Genomic DNA, 13,254 nt, shown 5'->3' with positions numbered 1-13,254 from the left:
AGTTATTGCCCCGGATAGCTAAATCTTAATTCACCGGTCCGGACACCGGTCCGGACCCTGGAGGCATGGTTATCATGGAACCGTCAGAGTGTGTGCACGTCAAAATGAAGCATATCTGGAGACCCACGGACATCTCGCTTAGCGGTCGGCCTGCATTAGTCGCTGTTTCTGCAATATTAGCCAGTGAGATCCAATGTCAGAGATCGCACCGACAACTGTTTTGATAGCGGGCCGGTATGCGACAAACAGTGCCGGTGAGTTGACATACATCAGATATCTCTGACCCATGAGGCGTGCGATGCAGCCCTACATCAGCGATACCCATTTATCCTCCAGTTACATGCCGCGTAGCCCAGGATGACGTTATTCCACCAGATGTTCTGGAATGCTATCTTGAAAAGTGACCAAAGCACCTTTACGCGAGCGTATCATGGATAGTTATACCACTTTTGCCGAGGATCCAACCGAGGAGATAGTCCGATTCAAGTATACTGGTCACGGCCCCATCCGCTGATCCGATCCCAGTTCACTACCAGAATTCGTCCGCCACGCTCTTGACCCTCACGCTCAAGCCGCCGAAGAAGTCGCATGTCCTGCGGAGTGAGGACCTTGCCGTCTAACCGTCGTTCCCATGCAGCTTGGGTAACCACCGGGGCCAAATCCTCCGCGATACCAGCTTCATCTCGATTACGTGCGTAGACGTGCTGGGATCCTACCTCCCGGGAGAACAGCCACACGGACCCAACAACGGCGTACCGACGCTCCAGGAGCCAAATAATCGGCCAGGTGATCAGCCACAGTTGAAGAATAAGACAGGTATAGTACACAAAGTTATTGTTACGGGCACGGTTAATCCAATGTGGCGAATAGACCGTAAACAACCGGTTGGAGAAGGATGTGGAGATGTCGATGTTGCCTTGATAGTTGAGAGACCGTAGATGGGAAGTTAGAGTAGAATGGATGATAGATGAGTTGAAGTTCTCGATGTGCCGGGTGAACGTGAAGCTGCGCCATTAGATTAGCATCATGTGTATCCACCAAACGAAATCAACAAACGTACGATTTGACTGGGGAGGGGTCCTGGCAGAACCGCTCACACCAGCCCATGAGATCCGGTCCTGCATCATCCTCGACCAACCCGACATTTTCAGTAGCAGTACCGTCTTCTTCGGTTGGCAGCCTGACCCTCCTCCCTCTTGCGTTTCGCTTCCACGTACGCGACCGACATCGCCCACCCCGATATAGCTTTTGCCCATCCCCGTCCCGCGCTACGCGCAACTGATACCAGCCTGCATCGTGATCGGGGTCGCCCACCAAGTAATTTGTCAGATTGATCCGGAAGTCAAAATCGACCACAGACTCCGTGCGGTTTTCCTTGCGATCATTTCGGTCGGGGTGGGTCTCTTGATGTGCGCCGCGGACACTTAGACACGGTCGTGGGGGTATGCGAGCCTCGTGGCTGATAAGACTGTGAAGTGCGGTGGGATCTTGACTCAAAAAGGGGGACATGGTTGTAGACGGTCGCTCAGTAATCTCAGATCTGTCATTGTCTTGTACTTCATTGTCGGCGATCGGGGGTGTCGCTGTGGAAGGTCCAGCCAGAGGTGGAAGAGAGTCGTCCAAAGAGGGTTGTCCAGAGACCACCTGTTCGTACGGAGGAGGGAGATCATTGGGATCACAATCTGGCTGTAGCTTGCCCATCGTGAGACTGCAGTACTGATATGTGCTAGAAAAAGGTGTACGGAGAGGGAAGTTGTATATAATACGGAGCAACTAGGAAACAATGAGGCGATGAGACAATTCGTCATCTGTCATGTGTCACGGTTGATGCCTGATAACCTAGAGCTTGGCATAAGGCAGAACTCGAAACAGCTGCCAAACTTTCTTGTCCTCGGATTCTCCACCGAGAAACACATTCCGAAAGACCCACCCAGCAGTCGAAATATCCTACAGTTGGCCGTAGCTCATCTACTACAATGGAAATTGCTAAAATGTCATTATCGTTGAATTTTATGCATTGTCATATCTAAATATCATCCTCCATCTAGACTATATCAGTCAAGCTTGTTCCAAAAGTCAACATCACACGACACCATACATTTCCCAAGAGTTCTATTCCCAAACGGCTGGTCCCACCGCACAGCGCAGGCAAATAGATCGGGAATGAAGAACTAGCCCGCGCGTGAGCAGAAGAAGCCTGCGTGCCCGGACTACCTACAGGGCCTCGACCCAGCTCCCGGGCCGTCCTCTCAGAACACCCAACTCGGCAAGAATTGACGGAACCTGGCGAAAGCCCCAGGACCCGGACTTGGGTACGCCCCGGGGCCGAGGGGATGGTCAGCGCACATGCGGACGTCGGTCATCGTAACACTTTCCGGCAGTTCTGCTGGGTCGATCCTCATCACTCCAAGGGACCCGCACTCGGCTTCCGCCGCGGCGACCTCGTCGGGGGTTGCATCTGGGCGGAGAGCGGCGAGGGCGGTGGTTGCGGAGATGCCGAGAAGGAGGGAGAGGTAGATGAGGGGTTTCATGGTGGAGTTGGATCAGGCGATGATCTTATAGAGTGATGTAGTTAGTTCTAGAGAGGCAAAAAAAGAAAAGAAAAAGAAAAAGAAAAAGGGAGAGAGAGAGAGAGAGAATGAGGAGCAAATGAGGGCTAATCAGGTAACAAAGGGGACTTCGTACCTTTGAATTCACGCAGGAATACTGGACGGGTATTTGGTGAGTGTAAAGGGGAAGGTGACAAGCGCTAATCCTCTGAGAAATGAAGATATTAATGCGTTGGGAAGCAGCGGGCTTCATCCTGGCTGCTACTAGCGGGTAAGGATAGAGGACGTGGTGTGGTTCGGTACTGTCTTAGTCTGGTGGGGAGCCCGCTTCTTTGTACAGCCCTTACTAGTATGACCGGGCAGCCCGATTGGTCGGTACCCTCGTTTGCTGCCTGGGCAGCCTTGACCTGGTAAGTCATGGACCCCAGTCAGTGAGGTCTCACCCTGTCGCCGCTCTTATCTACGAAAGTAGACACACAGGAGATTTCCTTATCTGGTGAGAATAGAGTGCCCACTCGCATGGGCATGGCAGGACTAGGACCATGGATGTAACATCAGGATTATGAAGACACGGCCAGGAACTCCATTCTCGCCGGACGATCGTGAGTGGATGCTCTAGACCGGCCCGACCCGAACTTGGAGTGGGAAAGAACCATTTTTTTTCCAATAGTAGTAATGGTTGAGCATCCAGGGAGCCTTAATTGAATTTGGTGACCTTGTGGGGTGGCGCTCTGTTGAAATCCCGGATGTGCCAGCACTTCATCTTTGCCAGTATATTTCGTTGCAGGTATAAGGTTCCTGAGCTCCAACATTCCCAGGCTCGACAGTACTCCCTGAGTGACGAGCTCTCTCCGTACTACTACTGTATCAATGTGAAGAAAGAAGATGGGCTGAACCCTGCAGAGAAGAGCGCGGGTGCTCACCATGCATATATCTCGAGTCTCCTACCAAATAGCTTCAACAAGGGTGACACGGTCAAGCCTTGCTACCCTGACGGTGACTCCTTCCTCTGAGAGACCGATACTGAGCCGAGTCATCCTGTTGTCCTTATCTCCGCCGGTGTGGGCTCAACATTACTGATCTCGATTCTGATTGCATTGACGTCACAGTCGGCATCATTCCGGAGTGCGTACCGTTTAAGAACATATCTTGAACCTGACCAACGATCGTCCCAGCGCGCATGCCACTTTTTTCCACAGCCACCAATCCCTCGAAGAGAAACAGGGTGTGGATTATCACCATGTCGTACACGTCAACCTGTCCAAGCTTGACGGGAACACTGACTTGTTTACTGGTTCTGTCAATGCAGGTTATAATTCCCCCATCAATTTCACTCACATGTCTCTTATGGTCTGTGATCATGCTACCCGGAGATACATTCCGCAGTGGATTAGTGTATAGTGTCATGCAGAATAATAACGATCACCACAAATCAACTATACGTGCAACGGCTATTTGGGGCTGGGTGTTTCAACTACCGACTGGTGTTCTCCACTATACCCCATCCTCCACGGACCGAAACGCCTCGAGTGCGGAGTTAATGAATTTCCCCACATTTCTGCACGGGGTCCAGTCGGAAAAATTATACGACGCCTGTCTCAACATTTCCTGCAATCTGACTCGACCATCTTGCTTACGAGCGCTTAGCTGGGTCCGTTCCAAAAAGAGACATGGAGCTCTCTTCTGGATCAAGAGCGGAGCATCGCCCGATCCACGCGTGGGCCCAGAATGTCTATCAGGGGCGCATTTCTCCAGAGTCCAGATTTTATAAGAACAGCCGAATCCTGAAGAGCGAGCTATCTTTCAGAAACAGACAGCGCACAGCCAACAACAACGGGCAACAAGTCATAGCAAGCACCATGAAGCTTAACCCTTCACTCCTCACCGCAGCCGGCCTGGTGTCGGCCCAATTGGCCTCTGCTCTTCCCCAAGCGTCATCCTCAACTGTCTCGCCCAGTCCGAGTCCATCCGCCACACCCGGTTCTTTCGTTACTACTTCAGGTCTCAACTTTGTGATCGATGGCAAGACAGGATATTTTGCCGGTTCCAACTCATACTGGATTGGATTCCAGAAGAACAACGACGATGTGGATCTCGTGTTCAGTCACTTGCAGGAATCCGGTCTCAAGATCCTTCGTGTCTGGGGGTTCAATGATGTCAACCAGAAGCCCACCGATGGCTCGGTCTACTACCATCTGCTGGCAGATGGCACGGCAACCGTCAATGAGGGTGAAGATGGCCTCCAGCGACTGGACTACGTGGTCTCCTCGGCAGAGAAGCACGGTATTAAGTTGATCATTAACTTCGTCAACTTCTGGGATGACTATGGTGGTATCAATGCCTATGTCAAGGCCTTCGGTGGGTCGAAGGAGGGCTTTTACACCAACGACGCCATGCAGGCAGCCTACCGCGCTTATATCAAGGCAGTCATTTCGCGGTACAGCGACTCTACCGCGATCTTTGCATGGGAACTGGCCAATGAGCCCCGTTGCCAGGGCTGTGAGACCACCGTGTTGTATAACTGGATCGAGAGTACCAGCCAGTATATCAAGTCGTTGGACTCGAAGCATCTGGTTTGCATCGGTGACGGTATGTGAACCTGGCCTCTCCTGTAATCTACAATCTCTAACAAGAGCAGAGGGCTTCGGCCTCGACACTGGTTCGGATGGAAGCTATCCGTACCAATACTCTGAAGGAAGTGATTTTGCCAAGAACCTGGCTATTCCCACGATTGACTTCGGAACCTTCCATCTCTATCCAAGCAGCTGTAAGTCTACATCAGTAGCAAATCAAACAGGGTAAGCTAATGCTGTTAGGGGGAACCACGAATGACTGGGGCAACGGCTGGGTCACCTCGCACGGGGCAGCCTGCAAGGCGGCTGGAAAGCCTTGCCTGTTCGAGGAGTATGGAGTGACGTCGGACCATTGTGCCGTTGAGAAACCTTGGCAAAACACGGCACTTAACACGACTGCCATCTCAGGGGACCTCTACTGGCAGTACGGAGATCAGCTGAGCGGTGGACCATCACCAGACGATGGCAACACCTTCTACTATGGGACGGATGATTTCAAGTGTCTCGTGACTGACCATATTGCGGCCATCAACAGTCGTAAGTGATGCGGAGTTCACATTGACGGTGTGAAGACAGAGTTGTACAGGGAAGTGCTGGTTAGCGAGTGTATCTTTGAAAATGAAGTGCAAATTTCACTCTCTAAGTTTCCGCTTAAATGTCCATTCGTCCGCTAGAGGCACCTCCATGGCGTAGTGAGTAGGCGTGTCGTGTAGGTGACTGTGGTGCTGAACCTCCCGTCTACTGGCGTACTTTCCGACGACGTCTATTTCAGAGTCCAAGTATAGTAAGTAGAATACACAAATCCAGTTGAACAAGCGAAGTTCATTATGCAAGCTCCTGTGGACGGGGCTCGGGCTTCCCAAGCTCATATCGAACAACTGTTTGCGGCTGCTGTACTGTAGGCACTGACTCGGTCCAAGACTTCGACGGTACAACACTATGTTGCGATGACCTCCTCCGTCGAATATAGAAGAATGCACAAGCCATTGCAAGCAAAAATACACCAACACCAACCCCTACCCCAATCCCAGCCGCAGCACCGGCTCCTATCTGACTGCCGGTAGAATTCACAACCGGTGGAGACACAACATCAGTCGGAGTCGCATATAGCGGTGTGCCGGTTGCGGGCAGATATTGAATTGTAACCAGTTTGCTGGGTGCTGGAGCAGGGAATTTCTCAACAGAAAGGCTTGAGCAATCGGCCTTTCCATCACTGGTATATGTGCAACAGGCCCAAAGCCCTGTATCTTCGTCATAGTCTATGATTGATCCAGGTTGATTGCCTATATGGATTCAGCATTGTTGATACTGTAAACCTCTTAGATGGGAAATTACCACATCGGTTCATGCATGCCGGGTCCTGGAGTGTTGGATCCGTGCAATCCGCCGTATAGTATCCATTGACCGAATTGTTCTTGGAATAGTGGCAGATGCCATTGCTCATACAATAGTCACCCTTTACACAACATTGCACGTGGGGATAAGTTGCGTTTGGAATGCCGCAGGGCGCATCTGCATCAAAGTTGGAAGATATCCTGCCTAAATGGAGCGAATAGCACGACATACTGATTTAGGTCACTGTGTGGGGATGTTTTGCCTCGCGGGAAAGAAAGGGGTATTGCTGGGATTTATATGCTGAGGGGTGGAAACAGGGTTGTTCTTAAGCGCCCTTCAGATGCGCTAGTCATGTGGGATGGTGGCATTTTATGTGCAGGGATTTGTTTCATGTAACCCTAGTTTGAATTGTCAATATTCCACCTGCTGGTGTGTCTACTATGGCAGTGATACATCGATCACAAAACAAGCGCCACAATAGTCCTCATATATTAAGGATAATTCCTATGCGCTAAGGAGGTGAAACAAGAGGTTATCCGAATTCGCAGTCATTGTTGGGGCGTTGTGCTAGTATTAGTGCACAGAACATATTACACTAATACTTGTAACCATGAGTAATCTTAGCCTTTTTTTAGTCACCCGCATACATCCTCGATATAGTTATACAATTATTCATCTACTCTCCACTATCTAATTGGACACTATCAAGGCAGTGCGAGGCGCAGTGGAGTGGTGGAGCAGGGAATGAGATCCTTCCACCAGCTTTAGGGCATACCCTATTGGCCAGGGTGGATGAGATTTACTATACCGTATGTGGAGATTCAACTCAGATCCATTCCATGTTAATTGCTTTACTTCCCAGTGTGTACTCCGAAGTGAACTAATTCAATTATTTCAATGATGAATATCTGTATTCAATGTGAATCATTATAGTCTTATAGAAGGCTTTCTGGCATATTCGGCTCACTCTCTCTCTCATAATCTTGCCATACCGATTCGTCCTTCAGCTTGACTACATTACTACACACATGACTACTACCATCTTAACTCACTTTTCTCTATGACTACGACTATTATTCTACGGACACTATTCCTGTGAACGCCAATATCGTTTGCACACCTACCATAACCAGCTTCATGAATCTTACTCCTGCTCCGACACCGAGCTATACGTTTGCATACCCAACTCCGTGGAACTCCGAAGCTGCAGGTCACAAAAGTCCTTCGCTATGAAATGGCCGAGTATCCGGTAGTACCGAAATTTCAGTTGAAGTGAAAGGATAGCCAATATCATCAGCTCCTAAGCCCATTGCGGGTATCAAGTTTTCGAGTCCAACACGAGCCTCTGCCTAGTGACCCTGTCGAGAACTCGGTTCAGTCGGACCTGACTTATAAGCCGAAGTCAACCTGATCGTTCCCACTCTGGATATCATATGTTCTTTCCGCGTTTTTTTCACAACACCAAGTCAGGTCAGGTTCAAAATTACTTACAATACCATAAAGCTGACATTCAGTCAAAATGGTGACCTTGATCAGTGCGGGCGTCACTTCCTGGTAATGATAAATTCGGAATCCTGGCGCATGTTAGGGGATTTTGGGGGCCAACCCATCCGGAAATCACACTGTGATACAATACTTACTTTCTGGCTATAAGATCGTTCCAAATGGCCACCAATGCCGAGACTACTATCGATTAGTCTACGGCCCTTGACCCTAAATTAATTTTTTATTCGCCCCATTCCGGGATCGTGTTAATCCAGCAGTACGTTCCTACCTCAATGGGAGCATCTTGACAAGCCGGTTACACAGATCAGCAGAAAATGATCAAGTCATTCTATATTAGGAGCGAGTGTTCTACCAGACAACAGATTTTTGCATAAAGTTATGAGGAGACTTTTTGGATCTTCAATATATAACTGGTTATCTACTTGGTCCTGTGGGGTCTTCCCCCCTGGACAGGCTCGCAACCTCTGTCTGGTCGAGAGCGGCAGTTAATCCGCGAGCCGGTTCTCCTCCTATCTGTCCGCTGGTGCGGATATGGCCAGCCGGCTCAATCGGCTGTTCGTACTCAGCTCCGTGAGACAATTCCCGTAACTAGGATTTGGGGCACAGCCACCTCTCGGTGAGGTGTGTTCTGCATGCCGCGACCAGCGCGCGTCTCTGCCGTTCGTCGGATGCATTTCAGTGGATCAGGTCAGAAGTGCAATAACTGCCTATATCACTGTCATCGAAGTTGCTAATGGAAGACGACAGACAATCTCAAGAATCATCTCAAAGGCCTTAAAGGATATGAGTGGATTGTGGGCAAAGAAAGGCTGGTGGTATGAGGCAAATCGACAAGGATCGTGTCCTCAGTAAGCTTACTACATAATTACTTCTCAACTGATAGCTTTTGAATATGTTTGACTTGTTTACTAGGGTTCAATCTTACACACCTGGCATTCTCGCCAATGCTGTATGACTTCATAACGTAGGTTTCAAAGAAGAAGAGACTATCTGCGTATATCACAAAGTACCTTGAACGTTCAGACCTTCGATTTTCTTTCTTCTATGCCTATACAAGGAAAGACACGCGAGTACTGGCACCTCTAATAGAGTTGGACTCCGAGGTAAAGAGTATGATTCTAAGAGTGTAAATGACGCTGATCTAGACTCTGTATCTGAGTAAGTTTTATAGATACACAATCTTTACGATTACTAGTATATACTAGTTAAGAAGAGAAACAATCTCAGCTAATGCAAATAAATAGACACGGGATAATAAAGTGATAACGTGCTGGGGGAAAATTCTTTGGCGGTAACACTATCCATGGTATCAAAACCTCACGATACGCGACTGCAAACAGTCCAATATCAAACAAAGGGATATTATAAGCTATAGGTGACACACATGAGGTCGAATATCCCCCATCTCACAGTTCTAGGAGAGACCAATAAGCATTAGCTTGATCAACTGATTTTCGAGTGGTCTTGCTAATGAGAAGGTATTAGATCATGACCCTGAGTATCCGCAGCTTCAGGGCTTGATAAATTTCCAACGACCCGATCATATGGGGACCTGGGGTAAGAAACATCCAAGCATCTAGGACCGGGTGCAACATTGTCCACCCGACTCTGGCCAGGTTTCATCGAAGACACATCGCTGGTGCAGTTGAATGTTGCACTCTACGCCTTCCCCATGTACCGTATCATCTTCTACAGACACATTTGAGCCAGAGTTAATTAATTGGGTTGATCCGAATATTTCCATAATATTCGGTAAATAGGTTAATTTAAACTGAAGGATTGCATCTATGCATATACGGAGTACCCACGAAAGAGTGGATATTGAGATGGATAAATAGCGTCCTAAGCCACAGGCTTAGCTTCTTGGCATGCTTAGACCCTTAAATTTATATACAAATAGTATTAGTTTAGGGGCGGAAAACACCTCCGGGGGATGTTAATGTAACATTATGGTCATGGCCCCGTACAATTAGTCCATCGCTACGCCAGATCCCAATATTCTACCGAAGGATGATTGGTCTAATCTGTCTTTTGCTACTAGTTTACATTGTCCACTCCGTAACTAGCGGACTCGCTAATGACCCTTTGCAATTATTTCCCGATTCGTCTCAGTAGGACTCGGAGTTACCCATCTTGTTCTATATCAAGTCACTCATACGATTCACTAATTCCTTCAAGTTGCATATACGCCAGTTTCGCCCGAATATGTCATATCATCAATGACTATTGATGCACGTGGACACGGGGATCGGGTTTCATTGACTCGACTACAGTGGTAGTTCCTAAAGTCCAGGCCAATCAACCTTTCTCCATTATACACACTCAACTATAGATTGATCAGGAGAATCTTCAAGGTTTCCAAACCATATGCCAGAGGATTCCCTTCCTTCCATGTGGTCCTATACTATAACCGTATTAGTCCTATGGAATCCTGGCTTAGTGGCGTAAGTAGCCGACATGCAGGTTTGCTTCCCGGAAAAATTCTCTGTTTGAAGCTCAGTCAAATCCCAGGTGTGATAAGTATAACAGTCGAATACTTTTCTCGCCTCCTTGTGGGTGCTTCAGTTTCAACATTCTCCAAGTCAACCAGATCTCCAGTACTTCACCACGGGTCCCACCTTCGCCATTGTCATCGCCACATTCTTCTCCCTGGGGGTACTCAGCCACTATCTTGACATAATCTTAAGTCCATCCTGACTGACCTTCCTCTCTAGGCTCAAGCCCTGGAAGCTCCAATTGATGGCTACGGCGTTGAAGACTTTGAATGGGAAGTAGAAGCTTCACCCAGTAACAAGCTCCGCCTCAGGGGAACAATCGAAGAAGTGACCAACCAAGTCCGTTCCATCAAATCCAACTACAAATACGAGAGGCGTGACGGTACGAACGCCTCGACGGCCTCCCTAGAGAAGCACTACGACGAGGAGAGTCTGGTTTGCTACCCGAATGGGTGGGGCGCTGCGGATGGCAACACGGTTCAGGAGGGAGTTGAATACCTCAAGAATGACGTTGCTGGCAAGCCTACAAATGGGCCCGGACCTGGAAACTGTGGCCGAGTGAGCTGCAGTTATAACAATGCTATTTGGTGGTGCAATGATAACGTCAGTGTCCCCCTTGCCCGTCTATGACGGGGTAGGTTACTAGCCCATAAGCTAACTGGTTTTTCGTCGTGTAGACCGAAAGCAAAACTTTGGACTCGTGCAGAGAGATTGGTCTTGCTGCTGAGGAAATCTGCAACAGGTGCTGGATGTCTGCTGTGGCTAGTAACTCGGGCTTTGAGAATCTTTGTGCTGGTCAGATGTTCATGAAGGACAAGTGGAATGTGATTGTACGTGATGCGAAGTGTTAGTTCGTCTTAACTATTGGCATTCTGGTGGCAGGACCTGTGATAGTTGGAAGAAAGGAACTTATATAAAAACGCTTATTATACTGTACTGTATAGTATCACTTCAACTATGATTACGTGGTTCCCTTCCCCTTTACAGCAGCTACTTGTTCTTAATAAGCTCAAACTATTAACCAATCTATTCTCCACAAGATACTAAATGAAAATATCGATAATCCACACATATTTCCGTATTGACAATGGGTATTGAAGGTCAATAGAGTTTATTTAGGTAGCATATTGCTGATAACCTGAAACCCCTGTGCAGAATATATTTGAGCAGTGGATGTTGGGAATTTTCAAAAGATCTACCTAGACTTCATAGAAGCAATATATCCAGAAACTTTATAACAGCTTTACAAAATTAGAGCGTATATGACTATATACTATTTGCTTTATTCCTAGCTAATTATCCCAGGCCAAGAGGTAAAGTCTAGTCCCTGGTCGCAGCTTTGCAGCTACAATACGAAGGCCCGAAAAGGAAAAACAGGAGGTGCTGGCTGATAGTCAAAAACTGTATAAGAAATAAGAATAAAATCACTTCAGCGCTTAGGTGAAATAGAAGCAGAACGTCAAAAGCTACAAAAGAAAACATCTTAGTAGCAAAATGCCGTATCATCCTATAATCCCCGGGTTCAGGAGTTGAAAATGATAGTCTGCCCTGCCCTAGACACACCCAACCTTGATTTACCTGGGCTGTTCGACACCGATCAGCGCTTGGTAGATTAGCAACCTGCGCAAAGCTCCAGCGACAAAGGCACTTGACGCCTTTTTGTCCAGGATTGACATAGGTTCATTTGCGCCACCCAGAGCTCAAGCTGAATATCAGACCGACAGCTTTAAAAGGACCGTTCAGCATAATGCCCCACCAGCATGCAACTTGTGTATAGCTTTCAGCTGGCATTTTCAAGCCTCTGTGTTACATCCAACTTAGATGTAACCTAGAAGGTATCAGATTAGGTAACATCTTATTTTGTTCAGTCTGGCTCTAAATCACAGAACGTGTTCCTTCTTAAGAAAGCAACTAAGCTGAACGCGGCCCCCAGTTTTTCCGCGGTCCGACTTGAAAGCCTACGTTTTCGTTTGCCTTCGTTTGATGCTCCGCATTCTTGACAACATTCAACATACTTAGCTAGCATATAATGCCACTTGGTAGCATCACTTTGGCCTATCTAAACCAAACGTTACACGCACTACGAAGCTGTCTTCCATTCTCCGTCCAATAATCGAGGGTAGTAGTAGTTAGCGGGGGCAGTACGCGTCTTGCCAAGTATCCCATACCATGTATATTTTCACTGACAGATTCAATCGACTCCGCAGAGGTGCATAGGAGTCATCAGCCAGCCACCCATCACCAACCATCGGAGTGATCCTCGCAAGGGTACAATTGCCACTTTCGCCCAAGGGCCACGGTTCTGTATGCATTGCTTCGCCGGAAACGTGCTCAGTTTCCAGAGGACTTGCCGGCCTGCCCGTTCTGGTGTTCCATTTGAATGCTGCGAATAGTCTTCGTGTCATCTTCTGTTGGGTTGATGTCATTACAGTCATATTGAGCATGGCTGGGATGAGTTTTGAGCGCGAAGATCTGCGTTGATTGGAGGATTGCATATTCCACCCTGCCCATCGAGTAAATCGGACTGGGTAAGCCAAATTGTCGACACTTCTCCTGCAGTATGGATGTAACCCTCTCAGCTATGGGAGTTGTTTGCTCTCGAGACGGGCTTCAGGATGAAAGTGCTGAGTCCTTGGCGTTGTCTATAAGAAGCTGCTCAAAGGCCCCGAAGTCGAGAGTTAGACACGCACTGTCCATCTCATCGATCCATCCTTTCCATCTTCTGTGAGCATACTACATCACTCTAACAATTCCTACTTTTTATTACATCCAACCTCTTTATTATTTGCACCCACC

General features: G+C 48.1%; 3 protein-coding genes across 3 annotated transcripts; 2 read left to right on the top strand and 1 right to left on the bottom strand.

Annotated features, from left to right (window-relative positions):
* Positions 1-482: 482 nt before the first annotated feature.
* Positions 483-1,701, bottom strand: AO090010000120 (uncharacterized protein; the record flags this gene model as incomplete). Its single annotated transcript, XM_001827111.3, has 2 exons — positions 483-1,005; positions 1,061-1,701. The coding sequence occupies 2 exons, from the start codon at positions 1,699-1,701 to the stop codon at positions 483-485; spliced, it is 1,164 nt and encodes a 387-aa protein (XP_001827163.1).
* A 2,707-nt stretch (positions 1,702-4,408) lies between these two features.
* AO090010000122 (glycoside hydrolase 5 family protein) lies at positions 4,409-5,667 on the top strand (the record flags this gene model as incomplete). Its single annotated transcript, XM_023233804.1, has 3 exons — positions 4,409-5,138; positions 5,188-5,316; positions 5,366-5,667. The coding sequence occupies 3 exons, from the start codon at positions 4,409-4,411 to the stop codon at positions 5,665-5,667; spliced, it is 1,161 nt and encodes a 386-aa protein (XP_023094045.1).
* Positions 5,668-10,330: 4,663 nt separating this feature from the next.
* On the top strand, positions 10,331-11,419 carry AO090010000123 (uncharacterized protein; the record flags this gene model as incomplete). Its single annotated transcript, XM_023233803.1, has 4 exons — positions 10,331-10,407; positions 10,770-11,061; positions 11,136-11,304; positions 11,403-11,419. 4 exons carry the CDS (start codon positions 10,331-10,333, stop codon positions 11,417-11,419), a joined length of 555 nt encoding a protein of 184 aa, XP_023094046.1.
* Between the last annotated feature and the right edge of the window lie 1,835 nt (positions 11,420-13,254).

The sequence above is a fragment of the Aspergillus oryzae genome, chromosome 8, assembly GCF_000184455.2.
Source record: "Aspergillus oryzae RIB40 DNA, chromosome 8".
Taxonomy (NCBI): domain Eukaryota; kingdom Fungi; phylum Ascomycota; class Eurotiomycetes; order Eurotiales; family Aspergillaceae; genus Aspergillus; species Aspergillus oryzae.
This window is presented reverse-complemented; position numbering and strand designations above follow the sequence as displayed.